We start from the raw sequence: 18,598 nt of genomic DNA, 5'->3' as shown, positions 1-18,598 counted from the left end.
TTCAACAATCTTTGAAACCTTTTATTTGAAGTTTGTCATTCGTTGTGGCACAAATGTTCACTCTGGACTCTTAGATTGACTGATGACAGTTGGGTGTCAAATGTCAAGCTAAAACCTGAAAACTCTTCTATTAAAACCTCGAGCCTGGACAGACGTGGATTTAAAGTGAAACTTGGCTAGACGTGCTCTCTAGTTATATTCTGATGCAGCAGGTTAACTGTGAGTGTTTTTGTCAGACTCCTGATGCGCCGCTAAACTTTAGCTCAAAGGATGAGTCATGAATCTTTTTTTTTCTCACTGTCTTGCTCACTTTTCATCTTCTCATTTATGCACAATGTCCCGTCTGAGACTTTTCCCCTCTCCATCGCTCTATTCACTCGTAATCCTTCAGACACTCATCTACTTGGAGTGTCCATCTCTGTCTCTTTCACTCGCTGTCTGGACTTTAAATCGCGGTCCTCCGCTTCACGCACCTTATTCTGCACTCATATTAATACCGCTCCTGTCACAAACGGCGAAGTCGGCCTGGTGTCTATTTACCATCGTCCTCGACGGGAGGTTTGTTATGATTGCCTCTGTGTATGCTCCGCCGTACAGGTCACTCAGTCTGATTGGGGAGAGAATTTTGAAATGAAATAATAATAGACGTCCCTGAAACGTTTGACGTGTGGCAGCTGGAAAGCACAGCAGAATGAGGGGAAAATGATTTAAAAATCAAGGTGCTTCACAGTTTCAATTAAAAACTGTTTGACAATGTCAATGCAAGATGAGGTAAAATACAGTAAAGTGTTTATTAAATGATTAACAATTACCACAAAAGATACAAAATAATAATAAAAACTAGATATAAGCAGCCTGTGAAGCATTTTTGTTTTGAGGTTTCTCTTTGCAACAAAGGGTTTACGAATGGTAATATATTTATATTCTATGTTGTATCATTAACTGTTAATTATTTAATTACATTATAAACTACTTGCTCCACTTTAGAGTTCTATGATGATCCAAAACCTTCATTTTTTTGCACCTGACCTGAATGAAGTTAAATTTAAATCCGATGCAAACATAAAAATCTGAATTTGTTTTTTTTTTTTGTGGAATATAAACCGGTGTCAGCAAGTTGCTCCAAAATGCTCCAAAATTCAGAGGACGTGACCTCAATGTTTTCTTAATTATGCATCGTTATCTGAAGCTGCATAATGTCTTGGTGCATTGCATTCTGGTCTGTTGAGTGAACTTCAGGTGAAGACGCCGTCAAAGACTGTACGGCTGTTGCTGCAAAATCAAGAGGCGACGAGATCCTTTTGATCCTGAGATGCTGACGTTAAATCATTCCCTGCTGATGTTGGATTTAATTTAATGATATATGTATATATATATATATTATTTTTTTTTTAAGATTTGTCCTCGACCAGTCAGATTTTATCTCGACAGTCCAAAATTAAAATTGATTGCTATCGATCGGTGGTGCTACAGGCTGTGGAGGCTAGTAGAGTGAGTTCAGGACTCGTATACTTAATGTATACTTGATGTTCCATCTTGTTTGACTTTTGACTGCAACCAGTCAGAGCAACAAAGTTTAAATTCTCGACAAATAAGCAGTTTACAAATAATAGGCAGTTTGGACTTCTGTGTTAAGTTGACGCAGAAGCTACGGCAATAACGCAGCCTACGCTGACCCTACGCTGACCCTACGCTGACCCTACGCTGACCCTAGCGCAGTAGCTGACGTGCACCTCCCCAGAAATCTAACTACGCACCATAGCGACGCAGAGCGCAAGAGCTGTGATTGGTACTTTCACAACAAATTTGGTACTTTTACAACAAATGCAATATCGGACTCCAAAAAGCTCAGAAGGCAACTCCTCGGCGATCAGATGGCGAGTATGACTACGTCCATCACCATATAACAGTTTGATTGGTCTGGCAGATCCTTGCCAGAGCATAAGCAGTTACCCAACGGAGTGACTCCAGACCAGTTGATCTAGTTTCCAGGCCAGCTCTGTTTGTCACAATGTTTGTGCCTCATACAACAGACAAAACTATTGTCTTTGAGGGGTTGAAAAGGAAAATAAATCTTTAAACTGCTATGAACCATTTTCCTTTGTTTAGATATATTGTTTTCCGTCGTAGCTTCATCGCTCCCTTTGCGTTGCTGCTTTGTCATTTCAGTCAGCAGTCAGCGGAGAAAGAGACATTCCTTCATGTCAAAATGTTGTGCATTGTAAGCTTGAGCTGAAAAGACAAGCCCTTTGAAATAAGACGTTCGGCGTTGGCAGTATTTGTATTCTGATTTGTTTTGCCGTTAACCATCTTTGACAGCCGCGCCGCTCTAATTCCGAGATGGGATCTGTCTGATGCGTCTTCACCTGGATGTTTGGCAGCTGTTCCTGCTAGAGACGGCTGATAGAGACGTATCTGAGCCGTCATCTCGGGCACCGCTCTGGGATTTGTCTGCTCAGCCAGTCAGCCGAGCTTCCTTTAACTCACACTCGGCTGAGATTTACTCATCTGGCAGCGTGTAATGTTTTTTTTTTTTTTATCCTTAAAATTTACCCTGTAGACGACAATCACTGGAGCACAAGAGGGTTTCCCCTCCTGCAGGGCGCATATATATATATATTTTTTTATCACACCTCCTGGGAGTCGTGATTTAAATGGGGGGCAAGAAAGAAGTTGAAAGAGGAGGCGACTTAAAAGTTTCTGCAGAATGCAGCCGGATGGGAGCGGTCAGTTTTCCTCCAGCCGATGACACGGCTTGATAACAGAGACCCTGTTTACTCGTCGTGTTTGTTGATATAGACACATACAGAAATGTCTCTGCTTCCCTTATTTACTGACGCTGTTGTCTCTTTAATAAGAGTTGTTTTTCACAAGGTATTATTTCAGTCTATTTGCAAAGTCCTGATCGGTTTTAGGGCCTGTTTTATAGAGGCATCTTTTTAAACGATCGGATTGGACTGAGCACGTAGCCAAACCCGATCTCTTGGATTTGTTTCACGCCTGGCAAAAACTAAAACCAAACATGTGACTAAGCAATGTCTGCTGCCTGGAAGAAATTTCTGCTGCACATTTTTATAATGCTGATCTAACCAGAGTTATGATTTAGTGTTTGTTGTGACAGCATGAATGTTCGAATCAAGCTGCACACCACACAGCTATTTCTAACGATATTATATTGTAAACAAGTTTGTTAGCTGGTAATTTATTTGGTTAAAACTATTTGTTTAATTCATTAAATGTCAAAAGAAAAAGAGTGGGAAAAAATGGACTGGGATCTGGAATAAAAACTGGACTTCCTTAGTCTATATAAGGATCCAGGTGTTTTTATTTCTGCGTGCCGCTCATTAGCAGATAGGATGCATGAAGCTTCTGTTGATGTTAACTCTTGTCTGAGCTAAAAGCCTTTCAGTGCATAACAAATACTGAGCCTTTGGTTTTGTAGCGCTGGTGAATGCATAAATTATGACAATGTTACGCACACAAACTTCTTGGATAAGGTAAAACCGCTAGAGGTAGTCCCAGCAGGAATAGAAACAGAAGATGATAGTCATACAGGTGATGAACCACCTACAGGATCAGACTAGAGCTATTAAGCTAAAAGAGAAACTTATCACCTAATCTGGCCAAGTAAAGATCCATTAAATCTTCACAACAGCCGCTCCTCATGGAGGAGTTTAGACATTTACCTTCGGGCTGCAGTGTTGCGTCAACATAATTTCATTATACTAATTGTGTTGAGTACAACACAATGTTTACTGTCATTCCTAATTATGGGATTAATAATAATCAGTCACTTAACGTACTGGAAAATGACCAAAAGACTAAACCTGATGGTTAGAAGTGTGGGACTTGTTCAGAAATGCTAACCATGAGCATCTCAGCAGAATCCAACAGCTGGCATTGCAAGCTCAAAACACCAAGACAGAAGGATAAACACAAAGCTGAACTTGACATTTAAACCAGATGTTTTTCTTGACAAGAGGAAAGTTATCTGCATTTACTGCAGATGTGAGCGGAGTTACCGCTGGATCGAGCAGCTGGAGACATATTTGTCCACTCCCATGTTGATAGGACTACCAAAGACTTGAAAAATTCACTGTCAAGTTCACATTTGAAATAGATTTTTTTTAAAAAAAAAAGAGTAATCAATGATTTGTGTTAATCGCATGTTAACTTTGAAAATCGCGATTAATCGCATGTTAACTTTGAAAACCGCGATTAATCGCATAAGTGATTAACAGCCTTGGTTAAAATAAGTCATGAGAAAATGTTTGAACAAAACATTTACAGATTATTGCAAGAAATTATGGTAATTATTTAGTGTTAAATCAATGAAGTTAGTCCTTAATTACTCAGATTATAATTGATAGTCAGTTAGTGTCAGTGTCAGCATTCAGCCTCTGTGTCTTTCACACCAAACACTGTGTGCAGCATGATGGGTTTTTCACCTCAGGGCATCCATAACGGAACAACTTATTCTCATTTCTCTTCAATTTTCTCCATAAATTAATAATTAAATACTTTCCAATTTTCAAAACTGAGAGCTAGAATTTCCTACTTCAAATAAATATTAATACATAATAAACCTATGTCAAATAATTGGCTGTACAACAAAACACCGTTTGGATACGGAGACACTGAATTAACAATGAAGCATCTTGAAGCTGACTTAATGCATTCCTAATAGGTCGACTTCCTGGAAATAAATTCTGATTTTTTTCCAGCTGAAATCAGACAGAAACTCTCCAGCTCTGTGTGTGTGTGTGTGTGATTGTGTGAGTCACTGCAGATAGCCGTGCCTGGTATTTTGACAGTCTGCTAAGCAGGGTTGACAAAGACACCATCCATACCAGAAGACCTCAGCTAGTCTGGCTCCCAGAGAAAAGGCCAAAACAAATACCACAGAAATGTCACCGAGTGCAGAGATGTGACCGAGACACAGATTTCTACTAGACAAATACACGACTGTGCACACACACACACACACACACACAGTATCAGTTTTAATAGAGACAGTCGGATCATTTCCATAATCTCCACCTGATTTCCTGCCCTTGTCTGCTTGTCCGTCGTCGCGCTATGATAAATAACTCGAGGCATCGTACGGGGCTCCGTTAATATGGCGCTAATTGCCGAATTAGGAAGCTGCCTGAGGTTTATGGTGCTCCCTACAGTCACTTAAGTTTGCAGTATCAAGCAGCACCAACTAATCCTTTTGTTGATTAATTAACATATTGTGGCCTAATTAAAGCCTTTGTGGATAGACCCAACGTGAGCATGGACGAGGTAAGGTTGCTCTGAGAAGGCTTTCATTTTTTCATGTATTTATTGCAGATTCTTAATTAAATGTCAAATTAAAACAGAATGTATGACGTTCCCATGGTTTTGGCTTCTATCACAAAAAAAAAAGTTGTGTATCTCCACTGCAACTCTTTCAGATGCAAACAAACACTTTTCAGTAACTTCCTGGTCGTGTGTGTGTGGGGTTTTAGGCAGATGACTCAGTACTATTACTATTTCATCTAGTTCTGTATTTTTGGAAAGTAATATATAACCTTTAAAGTATCTGTCATGTCTATAAACCTCAGTGTTTAATTCATTGGTGCTTTTCAGGCTGTGTGTATGTGATGTAATCACCATTTTGCACTGTGAGGAGTTTTGTTTTAGGGACGTTGGTGCCTCAGTCTTCCACAATATTCTGCAGTCACTCGAAGGCAGAGTCTGCAAATCTAGTTTGATTATGATAACTTCATTATGCAGGGAAACATAATGGCAGCAATCACTTATCTTTCCGTGTAAAGTCTCACGGCGGGACGAGCGGAGAAAAACGGCAGCAGTCAGCTAATGGCTCTCTGTAAAACATTCAAAGGATATACAGCTGTAACAGAAACCCCCTCAGAATTACTCTGGGGGGAATTTAATGCGCTGATATTACTGCAGGCGCATTAAACGACTTTTTGCAGGACTATGGAGGTCATCAGGCAAAAACTGTTGTGAGCTGCACAGAAGAAATGTCCAGCATCACGCTGCAGGTTTCATGAGCTGCAGGATGGATTCACGTTCATGGATTCTTGTGATCTGTAGTAAAATAAAACCTGTTCTATAATACAACTCAGAGAATTTGTCTTGTTTATCAGCCCTGTCATGTGCAGCGCTGCATCTCTCTAGCATGGTTCTTTTGTCGCCGTAAATCAGATCCAGTGTGGAGCTTAACTCTTACAGGGCTCTCCCTCCTGCAGGTTATTGTTTATTAGCCCCTTTTTTTTTTTTTTCCCTGAACTTGTTTCCTCCTATTTACGTGCTCTGCAGCAGCCGCCCCGCCACCTCTTTTCACACAGGATATTTTTGGTATAATAGTATTAGCTCCCCTCTCTCCCCTCACGTCTCTGTTGTTATGTGAAGCATTATTTTTACTTGGAATTAAAGTTTACCTGGCGCTGTGTCACAGAGCTTCCAGTCCCAAAATGCCGTAGGAATAATCCAGACATGTGTGAGGAATCCAGTTTATTTTAATAACATGTTCCCACCACAATCTAATCACAACTTTTTCAGCCTGAGAGCAAACATTTGACGTCTTGCCTTCGGATTAAAACAAACATAAAAAAAAGTGTTTATTTTCGTTGCTTTAAAACCCTTGAGATATGGGCTTGGTGCCTGCTTTGCGTCTTAAGATACATTTAGAATCGCTGCCAGGCTCTGCTTGGGGTTTTGCATCATATTCAGATTTTTTATTTTTTTTAATTATTCAAATTTCTGACCTATTTTATTCTCTTTCAGGATATTCTACGTCTCTCACGACTCGCAGGACCTGAAGATCTTCAGCTACATTGCCAGAGATGGACAGAGCAATGTCTTCCGCTGTAACGTCTTCAAGTCCAAGAAGAAGGTGAGGCAGGGAGAAAGTTTCAGCTTTTAGACCAGGGATTTGACCCTGGATTGTTTCATTTCAGGAGCTTTAGCCCTTCTTCACTTATCAGGTCCCAGATGTTGTTTGGTCGTCTTTAGGGACGTCCCAATCAAGTTTTTTTACTCCCCGAACTGATTTCAGTTTCCAGAGTAAAGTTCTTTAGCATGTTAAGTCACCTTAGCTAACCTCCGCTAAAACAGAAGAAGTAGAAGTAGTCTTCGTTTTAATGTTACAGGAACAAGGTTTTGGTTTATAGTAAACCTAAAATAAATAAGTATAAAAGATCAGGCTCGGTTGAAGCCAGACACTGATGCGATCATTTTAAAAATGCCTGACTGGGACATCCCTAGTCCTCTTCAAACCATAGACTGTGTAGAGATGGACAACGGAAGCATGTGGAGCTCCCCCTGGTGGCTGGCTGCAGTATAAGTCATAAGCCACCACCTCCTTCGTGTTATTGTATGGGGACGTGGGCCAAACTAAAACACTAAAATACACTTCAAATAATTTTTTTTCAAGGATCAATAACGCGGCTCCACTCTCGGACCATACTGCTCAGACTCTGGCTCTAAACTTGCAAGCCCGTATCTCCAGGAAAATAGCGCCAGTTTGGCCAATGCAAGGAAGTGGAGGCATGTCGTCCATATTTATATACAGTCTATGCTTCAAACAGGGAAACACTTTTGAGACTCTCCCCTTCTGAATGGATTGGCCTTTAATCTGAATAACAATGATGAACTGGCCTTAAGGAAGGTGCTTCATCAGACTGTAAATGTTCCTGGTGTGAACAGTTATGTTCTTCTAGATTAAGTATTTTTCATTTTCAGTTTGCATGTTGCACCTCAAGCAGCTCATACTGTTCCACTGCAAACGGACCAAAAAGCCAAAACAGTGATATTTATTTTAATCCTAGCTGGTAATGATGAAGAGGCTGAGGTGTGCTGTTGGCAGTAGGCTGTTAAGGCAGGCGGGCTAAGGTGTAGGCGGGTAGGAAGCCGGCTGAATTGGTGTGGATGCGAGTGGGCGGAGGGGTGCTGAGAGATGTGGCAGTTGAGCCGATGATCCTGCAACACGGAGAGGTGCAGGTTACAAAAAGTCAAGCGTGAAGACACGGACAGAAATCTAATCAAGTTACCGTACAGGTAGACAGAGCGAACTGGCGTGGAGTGAATAAGAGACCGGGGTAGACGTACTGCAGGGCTTCGTAGGTGGATGGTTGTCAGGCGTGCGGGCTGATTGCAGAGCAGGAGATAATTGGATAGCCACACAAAGAGACTCACACACACACTTGGAGACAAAACAGGGACAAGAGACGTGGGGAAGAGAAAACACCAGAAACACAAGTAGTTGACTGTTGTATTGCAGTCAAATTCAGACCTCATGCTGAACAGCTACCTAAAGTCTTCTAACAGTGAGTGCATTTATGCAAACAGTCACAGTCTGAAGTCTCCTGTTTTAAGACTGTGTATAATTGAGACTGATTTGCTCATGGGGATCACAGCTGATGATCTGAACACCCTCAGAGCAGCCCTAGGGATTGGTGGTCATTAGGAGAGTTCTCACTCTGCACGGCTGTAACAATCTCATCTGATACCTCTGATATTGGTCTATCACACACTCATGACAGCCTCTCAGAGCGCTTTCACACCTGGCTCGTTGTATCTCTCAGGTCGGTTCATTTGGGCCGCAGTGAACACGGCAATCGCGCTCCGCTCCGAAACAAATGAACCGAGCTGATTGCAATCGCTCCCCGGAGCCGTTCGTATCCTGCGTGACCGCCACGGACCGATACGGCGGCCTCGTAATGATATAACCAGGCAGTTTACCCGATGGGTCTGTGGAAGAGTGTACCAGTGCTCTCAGCTGCTCCCTGAATCGGAATGTAATACAAACTGATCAGGCATAAGATTATGACCACCTTCTTAATATTGTGTAGGTCTCCCTTGTGGTGACTCATCAGAGACATGGGCCTTCTGAGAGTGTCCTGTGGTGTCTGGTGGTGAATTTGGAGGCCAGGTCAACACCTTGTGCTGTTCTTCATGTTTTGTTTTTTTTTAGTTGTTCCTAAAGTGTTTTTGTGTGTGTGCCTGTGTCAGGCTGCATCCTGCTGGGGATGACTGCTGCCATCAAGGAGTGTCATTGCTATGGGGTGGGGGTGCCTGGTCTGGTCTAGGTGGGTGCTACATGTCTAAGTAACATCCACACCAATGAATGCCAGGTCCAGAAGTTTCCCAGCAGAACACTGAATCGCCACAAGATCGTCGAGGTTATTCACTTCTCCTATCAGGGGTTTTAATGTTGTGGCTGATCGGTGCAGCTGTAAAAGCACCCTCGTATTAAGCATCGACTACTGTAATTCCGATGGCATGTCATGCAAACCTTCAGCTGCTAAATTCTAGTTATTTAAGTTTCATAATTGACACTTTAAAACCTGTTAGCTTCTGGGTGCTTGTCACAGTCAGGAAAGTGGAACATGAAGACTCTAATGGTCAGTTTAAAGGCTGCAAAGGAAGCTAATGATCCGTAACACTCACCTCTTCATAAACAGTGTTTGTCAGGTTGAAACGGGCAAACGTGTGATCAACACAGCCTCGGGGACAGATGGATGAATGTGACTCGAATGAGCAAGGCTCTCAGGAAAAAGGAAAACGAGTTTAAAGGTGGTGTGACAGTATGAAAAGACTCTTGACAGATACCGAAACACTCATTTTTGTGTCACTTTGATGCTTCATTATCTGTGTTAATTGACGTTAAAGGTCAACAGAGAACATCATGGTCGACCAGGTTTATTTCTTCACCTCACGTCGTGAACCCTTTTGCTGTAATTTCTTATTTCTGACATTTGTGCTCATCAAACTTTGCTGCTGCATAATGCCAAGACGGGGGAAAAAGTCAATCGCTTAGTGTTTTCCAGCGTTTTCACGGTCTGTTAGTCGCGCGGAGTTTAAAAACAATTCCTCCCCCTCTCTTAAATCACGCCGCTGTCTGAGTCACATCCTGACAACCTCCAATAAAGAGACGCACGGCTGTCGAGCGGCGGTAATTCCTCCTCGTACCGCGGGCTTGTCATTGTTGAGGTCTGTGGAACGAGTCCAGGGCCCCTCTGCGGCGCAGAAATGAGCCCAGCAAAGAAAAAAAAAAAGTCCGGCGGTGTGACACTGTTAGTTAGAGAATGCTCCCAGTTTTCCACTTTAGCTGCCAATTCACCGGACTTGATGGTTAAGTCCAGGGGTTAGCTGGGTGAGCCGCACACTGCCTCATTATCTGCTGCAGACAGCGCGACACTGACACATCAGAAGACACACACACACACAGAGACAGACAGACAGACACTCTGTTCAGAAGACAAAATGGAAAGTGGCGCATACCAAAATTCTCTGGGGCAACCACGGCCCTGAGGCCATTAAACTGGAAACTTGCCTCTCTCTGTTTTTCTCTTTGTGTTTGTGTGTGTGTGTGTGTGTGTGTGTGTTGTGCAGCTTTGTGATGTTTTTCAATGTGTATTGATCAGGAGACGTTGGACACGACTGTTTTTAAAGACTAATACCGATCAATGCATCTCTGGTCGTGCCTGGTTAATATTGATGAACATTTGTTATTTTATTTCACAGTTGTTAAATATGCAGCACACGCAGAGGGAGAATCCAGCATGAAGGTATCTGTTGTAGTTAGAATAGAAAGTTTATAGGGCTGGATGTTATTTTGGGGGCGATTTTATCCCAGCTGTCATAGGGCGACCCTGGAAAAGTCTCCAGTCTGTCACAGGGCTAACACAGAGAGACAGACAACCATTCACACTCACACCTACAGCCAATTTAGAATCACCAGTCAACAGGCGGTTTAGGCTTCTGCGTCAATTTGACCCCATGCAGACCCTAACGCCGTAGCCTGACGTGAACCTCCCCAGAAATGTAACTACGCGCCGCTGAGACGCAGAGCACAAGAGCTGTGATTGGTCCGCTTGGTAGTAGCGTGTTTTCCGCTTTAGTATTTCCCGCCACTTCTCCATCTCCGCAATTTTTCAAATTGATTGTTTTGGATCAATGAAGATGGAACACATCGAGGAAAGGTTAACTGAAGACCCAGGGCCGAAAACCGAAACACCGAAAGAAATTATTATGATGATTATTAGTACCATTGCATTTATGGCTATGACTGTGTACTAACCTCACTAAAATCAAGGCATTGCAATTTCATAAATTAATAGTAATGTTTCAAAGAATAAATGAATTACAAAATTACGTAAGTCTTATGTAAAAACATTTTCGGCCGAAAACCGGAAATGCACTTTTGGGCCATTTTTGGCAGCAAATTTTCTTACATAAGACTTCTTACGTTTTTCGAAACTGAAATTTCAGAGAAAGTTCAGTTTCCACGCAGACACATGGAGAACATGCAAACTCCACACTGAAAGGCCCCAGTCGGCCGACGGATTCGAACCCAGAACCTTCCTGCTGTGAGGCATCAGTGCTAACCAAGCGGTGGCAAATAGTCGTAGATGGTAGAATCTTTCGGCAGCTTTAGGCCAGTGGCAGATGCAGTGAAGTCTGGAGAGAGCGGGACTGAAGACAGAGGCTGGGATAGGTTGATTTAGGCTCACTCAAATGAACTGGATGCAAAGAACAAAAGCTGCAGAGTGTCACCATTTCTCATCCGTTTCCTCCTTTTGCCTCCGTTTTTAATGAAATAAACCCTTTATTTTTGTAACTCTGTCGTCATGTGTCCACTTAAAGTTGCTGCCCTCGAGCTAGGAACGTAACGTAAATGGAGGCTCGTCCGAGAGCTCTTTTGGGTTTCTTTTATCTTTTATTTATAGGCTGAATGCCTCAGGTCTTTCCTACTTTCTCAGGGTGAGGATGGGTGTTATCCAAAGCTTAGCTTGCAGTGGAGCCCCTAGACGTTAGGTAACGTTATTCAGGTGGACTCCATCCTCTGTCATGCAGTTTGTTTATTGACAGATGGAAACAATATACGGCCTGCTGTTTGTCTGTAGCAAATGGATTTTAAAGTGGTGGTTTAGTTAACTTCCACTCATGTAAGAAGTGTAAAAAATAAATAAATGAATAAATAAAATAAAACCCAGTGTTTTATTACAACACAGAAGGGAAGAGAGGAGGTGACGAGGAGACGCGGGGGCGGCAGAACGTACGTAAGGCTGCTCGACGGAAGAGGGAAAGTGACAAAAAGGGAATGAAAACATCGGCATAATGAAAAAAGAATGAGGCGCTAGGACACATATCAGACGGCAGATAAAAATGTCATCTGTGGCAGCGAGTGTGTGTGTTTTGATGTGTGCGAGTGTAAGATGAAGTAGCGGATTAAACCGATTTCATTCCCCTCTTAACTACCGGCAGTGAATAAAAAGGGGCTCGGCTTTAAATCACGGTGGCGTATAAAGGCTTTAGTGGCCGATCAGTTCTAGCACTCGGAGTCGCTGTGCATCTCTCTCTCTCTCTCTTCCTTTCTGACTCATGCTCATCACTCTTTCCCTTCTTCTTCTTCTTCCACTTGACAGTTTAAAGGAAGCTAATGAATGACCTGGCCTCTATTATGCCGAACTGAAGCGCAAGTAATAGAAGAGGGAGTGTTCGTCAGAATACCGAACGCTGCTCAGAGGCTAAGAGGTCGCCGCGTGCGCAGGGCTTGATAGGACTGTATTTTAGTGAGCTTTTCTTGATTGTAAGAGGCAGGTTTATATCAGAGCGGATTCAAAGGGTCAGGTCGGTCGGGGGAAAGAAAAAAAAAAAGGAGTTTCTCTGCCTGAAGGTCGCGAGACAGACACGGATTGAAGTGAATTTTTCATGCAGGCTCTGTCGTTGCGCGGACGCCGTCGTCGGTCTCTGACCCCCGCTGGCATCGTCCCATCATGTTCCCCTCAGGGTGAATTTTAATATCTCTGAAGATCCCCGCACTTTCATCTGGTGCCGCCATCGCCTCAGAATTTCAACTAATCTAATACATTGGTTTGGTAACAAAAGTCTGGCCCTCAAACTTTTTGCAGGGAGTAATTCTTACAGCATTGTTAGGATTGTGTTTGCAGGTTGATCGTCATCAACTCTTACATTCTCGCAAAGAGTTTCTGTGACGGGTCGTAAATTTGCAGGAAAAATTGCATTTCAGGAAGTAATCAAAGTAACAATGAAGCATCAGGAGTGATTTTGGGCACTGGTACATGAAAACGATGTTTACGTACATTGTCACTTAAAGGCATTTGCATCCCTTAGAATTTTTTACATTTCTGCACAAATATGACTCAAAACATCAGCGGATTTTCACTTAAGTCCTGACAATAGACAAAGAGAACCAATCAAACTTTAATCAGGTCAGTGAGGCGTTTTTATCAGAGTGTGACCAAAGTTGGACTTATCTTCGGTGTGTCCTCGAGGTTTAACCGCTTACTTCCTGGCTCACCGCTGTTTTTCGTGACACATTAACACGCCCTACTTTTGCAGAGAAAAGGTTTGCTTTGTCATTTGTAGGACGTGCGTGCTTGCATACATGCATGCATGTTGTGCATACACATGCTTGAGACCCAAAAAATGGGTGGGCCAGCTTTGAACGGTTAGGGGTTGACAGTGAGCCAACATCAGTACGAAAAGCTTTGCACACTCACACTGATGGGTATTTCTTCTTATTTAATATGAACTGACAAATATGAGTACAGGGGAGGAATGGATTATCTCCAGATTCGGATTCGGTTTGGACTTTTTTTTTTTTGTTTAGGCATGCTAGCGTCTTGCTAAATCTACTGTGCTCCGTCACAGAGCCACCAGAGCTGCTGTAGGCATTACAAAATTTACCTTCGCAGACATTTATGTTCTCTTGAGGTTCTCATGTTTGCAAATGTATTCGCTTTACTGCACAGTTAGCTAGGAGATGAGAAGACAATGAAGCTTTAACGCAAAATCTCCTTCCAAATGTAGTTATTTTTTTATGCAAGATCGAGAATTAAGCACATAGTGTGCATCAAAGTGGACTTTGTTATCACTTTCCTCTCACGTTTGCCAACTTTGATTGCTTTTTAATTGGGTTCAAGTAAATCTTAATCTCTCTATAATTGGCTGAAATATTACCTGATTTATATTCCATATTGTCCTTGCAGAATGCAACACTGTGCAAATTCACGTAACGAAATAGAAATAGGTTTAGCATAAAATCCTTAAGTTGGGATGTGGATTTAAATCAGTAGATGTATAAGTTGCACTTTTTGCTGAATTCTTTCAGTTTGAATTTCACTTTCATAAGTAGAGTTACCGTAACTTGTGTAATAAAAGCTCCACTGAGTAGTTGTTTTTCCCGTCAGTCTTTTTTGAGAGGTCTATTTTGAGAACTCATGGCCAGATTTATTGGCCATAAGATTTGCTTCATTCTGCTGTGCTCCTCAGAATGGAGCCATTTTCCATTTTCCTCACCCTCAGTAAGGATTCCCATTTTCAAACTAGACCTAAATGTACTATTGGCAGCTCAGCTCCAGACCAGACGACATGTCGGCATCGTTACTCCTCGCTCCGTCCATCCATGTCTGCGGCAGGGAGGCAGCAGCACATTAACAAGCCGAGCATTACAAGAGACGTTCAGGAAGATAATGAAAGATGATGTGCAATCCTTGGTTATGGTCTTTTAAATCTGATAATGGACTATCCCGGCACCGCTGCTAGATGGATACGTTGCAGCCGGCAGCTGTGCTTTTTACGTTGTTATCGTTGTAATTACACTGATAGGCCGCGTGATTCCTCTTTTCATTCGGGGCGAGTTATGCAAATGCACTTAACGCCCCCACCCTCGTAAAAACATTTTATTTATCTGACGGTAGCGATGGATAAAAAACTCATCTGTTGTGCACAGCTGGTTGACGAGACGGAGGAAGAGGAAGAGCTGTGGTTCCCGTGTCAAGTGCTAATTGAGTTCTCACTTCATGGATAACAGCCCTCCAGCCATACACTGTCCCTCAGTGTCAGCTAATAGCTCCAACCTGTTGTTGACCACAGATGCCTTCAAGATAATTGCAAAGCCCAAAGAATGATTTTATTTTTATTTTGCTCATAGGTTATTATATTGGAAAATACTGAGTGAGCTGCAGCATGCATGCAGTGCACACTTTCAGTTTATAGAAGTACAAGGCATTTCGTGGATTTATAACTTCAGTGGGAAGTGTTTAAATGTAGTCAGCCTGGGTAGAGCTGTTGATTTTAGTCAAGTGAAGGGTGCTGATATAAAACGATGTAAGGACTCACTTTGTTCTCGACACACCTTGGTAAAGATCATTGGATTTAATAGCCTTTTAGCATTTATTTTATTGAATACCCATATCTCTGCAGTGAAATGTTCCTCCTGTCTTAAGCTTTTTGTCTTTCACTCTCAATCGGATTTTATTTTATTTTTGTTTACCTCTCTGTCAAAAAACATATAGTGTGTGTATGTTTGTTTCATATTGCTTCTTTTCTGACTTTAAAATGCAGCCGGTGATGTGGTGAGATGTTCTGGCCGTGAGATGTCAGTGCTGTAAACACGGGCAGAAGTCAATACGCCGCCCTGGTTCTCTGGTCAGCGTGAACTTTGTACAAAACAAGATCGAGATTAGTTTCTGGAAAGTGTCCGGCTCTGTAACTCCCTCTTTCTGGTGTTTGCTTGATGAGTTTAACCTTCGTATTTACTCTTATGTGGTCGGCAAAATCCTTAAAAACCCCAAAATGAACCATTAATCTTGGTCCAGGGACTGGTGCTGTCATGCATTTTGAGTGATCAGCTTGCAATTGCAAAGTGCTTGACAACGTGAAAGGACAGATTGTGACCAGGGACACATTGCGGCAATCAATACAAGTATGAATGCAAATAGAGTTGTTCAACTTGTGGAATGCACACTGCACCACAGTAGCCTGAAAGCCAGTCCAACTGGACTTGATCTGGATTCTCTCCGCTTCTTGCAAAAATGCACCGTGGAGTGGAATTTATTTACAACAGAATGGTTCCGATTGGTTGTAGGACTATCTTATAGCGTGCAGAGGTATGTTATTCTTTGCATTGGTTGAAACACGTGCCATAAGGAAATCCAAATGTCGTATTCTTATCAGAATATGAGTCTGGCTTCAACAGGCCAGCACTGCACAGGTATGCAATGCAATAGTAAATCCAAATAAAACAACATCGACAGAAATATGTAATCATGCATGTCTGTTCCAAACTAGCTAAAGAGGATCTAGGCAGGTAGTAGCATTATGTTAGGAGACACACACAGAGCAGCCCTCAGATACGGATGTTACTTAAGACACTAGTGGGGGAAATAATGTTTTTAATTGTTCATTTTTGGACCAGCGCAAATGTGGAAAAAACTGGACACAGTGTTCGAAAGTTGTCCTTTTCCAGCCTCCGAACTGGGGCACAGCTCACTTTTTGTTTACTCAGTCGTCTGTGAAACTACACTAGAAATATTTCCTGTGCAGGTAAATGTTATTTTGCGTAACCAGTTTCCCTTACCAGCATGTCCACCGACTGTTGGAGGAAACCTAAGAGAATCCAGAGGATCCCCTTATCGAGACCCTCCTCCTCCTGACCAGAAAATTATAATTCTGTGCGGCTAACGACGACCAGGGATGACTTTAATTAAATGATACTGAGATATCACCAACACCTTCAATGAGAAGAGTGACTGAAAGAAAGAAACTGAGAAAATATAGTCAGACGTAGCATGTGCATCACTTGGAAATCAAGCCAGTGGTTCATGAGAGCTGCTGAGGCGTCTTAAATATATTTTGTCACGCTCAACTTCCTTCACGCTGTCACACACTCTCACAAAGGCCTGTTCATTGATTAGTACTTTTTTCAGCTCTATTGATATTCACAACCTGCTCCAAACCCAAACACCCATTTCCACAAGAATAACATCAGGTCAGTCGCTGATGCAACTGCCTAAATGCCTTGTTGACAGTGAGTGATGGATGTCGTGGAAGGACGGGGTCACAGATGAAGAGGGAAGACGAACGAATCTGCTCGTCAACAAAGGACAGACACACAGGAGAGGCTTTAATCTGAACTAATTCCCTCTTTGTTTGCCCTGGTTTTTCCTAGATTGCAGCATACCCCCCCCCCCTTGTCCCTCCTTTTTTGCTTGTGCCAAGACTTCCAGGCGGACTGGAAAAGCACCACTGAACCTCTGTGGGCAATCCGGGATAAATAATGCATCACGCTTTTCGACGGGGCCCGATTCTATAGCCGCAGAGAAAAATACACTCCGCTGCAGAGATCCAGCTCGCTGGCAGCTTGACATGCGTATAGAGAAAAGATGGAGAGACGGAGATACCGAGGCGGTACATTAATTCAGTCGAATCGACGGAGGGAGGGGGGAACGTGATGAGGACGGAGATAGAGACACAGAAAAAGAGCTAGCCAGAGATAGTGACAGATGTCCAACGCAAGAACTATTACACTTCTTTGTGGCGGGATACAGAAGCTTTGCATCTGAGTGACAAATCTCTTAGTGGTGCTGTCAGCTGCCAGAGCTGGAGATCAACTGGAGAACTGGCTCAGGGAAAAAAGCATTTAGATACAGGACAACTGTCTTCATGAAAAGTGACTGAATAAAAAAAAGTTGACAGAAAGAGATTTGTGTGTTGACAGCATAAACAACGAGTCTCCACCTCCTCCCACTGGTCAAACTGATGCTAGTATCCCGGGGATATGGATCTTGCGAGTTCGGAGCCAGAGTCTGTTATATTTTACATACTTATACTTATACTTATTTTACAGTCTATGGTTGAAACAGAATGACCGTTGTGTAACTAACAATGACAACACAAGACTATTGAATATTTGTGTACAGGCCTTAATAAGAGATGTTTCCATCAAGTGTTTCTCAATGTGTTCCAACAACCTTTTTAACTCTTCCAAAAATAGAGTTTGAAGATTTTATTTGTGACTTCCCTATTCTTTTCTAAAGATTGAGTGAAGTTTAGCCAACAAAACCCATTTAGTTAAAGGACTGTCATGGTCTCCAGCAGGATGCTTTAAATAGCGCCTTTCTGTCATGATGACACATATACTCACCCGTTCACCAGTGCCAAGAACCAGGAGCAACTTGCTCAAGGATCGCTAACCCGCTGGTTTGTCGATCACCCGCTACGTAGATGCATGCAGTTGATCTGGTTGTTTTAAGTTTCTTGAAACTTTCAAACGGACAAACTGAGCAAAAGAGCCAGCTACACAGAAAGGGGAGAGAGAAGAAGAAACGGTAGACGAGAGGCAGAAAGCGAACAGCCTTGTGTTCCATTGTTTTTCATCAGGGGAGCTTGAGCTTTGGTGTTTCCGTTGTGTACGGTAACACCACGATCCGCTCCCATCCCCTGTATGACTGCCTGTGGACACATCTTCAAAGGTAAACACTATTGTTTACTGTCAATCCCAGGACCAGCATAGGGGAAAAAGACTTGAATTGGGTCGACGGAGAAGGATGAGAAAATGGGAACAACCCAGCATGGGAAGAACTGAACAGCAGATCTAAGAAGGAAGAATGATTGACGGAGTTTATTCATATGTTTAACCCAAACCTTCCACTTCTCTCTGAATTAAACAAGTGCACATGCAGGTTAAACTGAAACAAATAAATCATTTGTTGCTCTCCGTAGAGGACGATCCTCTGGACACTTGACTAGTTTGATGTCTAGTCTCGATATGTTTTCCTTTTGACAGAAGCCAGCC

The 18,598-nt window shown here is 42.5% G+C and overlaps 1 protein-coding gene across 1 annotated transcript in view; it reads left to right on the top strand.

The window, feature by feature from the left end:
* LOC311490481 (carboxyl-terminal PDZ ligand of neuronal nitric oxide synthase protein-like) overlaps positions 1–18,598 on the top strand; it is a 201,652-nt gene that overhangs the window by 102,028 nt on the left and 81,026 nt on the right. The window contains exon 5 of the mRNA XM_084547974.1: positions 6,778–6,886. Within this exon, the coding sequence (XP_084404100.1) occupies positions 6,778–6,886 (109 nt within the window). The remainder of the gene's footprint in view (positions 1–6,777; positions 6,887–18,598) is intronic.

Source organism: Chelon labrosus (assembly GCF_963514085.1).
Source record: "Chelon labrosus genome assembly, chromosome: 7".
Taxonomy (NCBI): Eukaryota; Metazoa; Chordata; class Actinopteri; order Mugiliformes; family Mugilidae; genus Chelon; species Chelon labrosus.
Note: the sequence above shows the minus strand (reverse complement) of the source record. Positions and strands in the feature narration are given on the sequence as shown.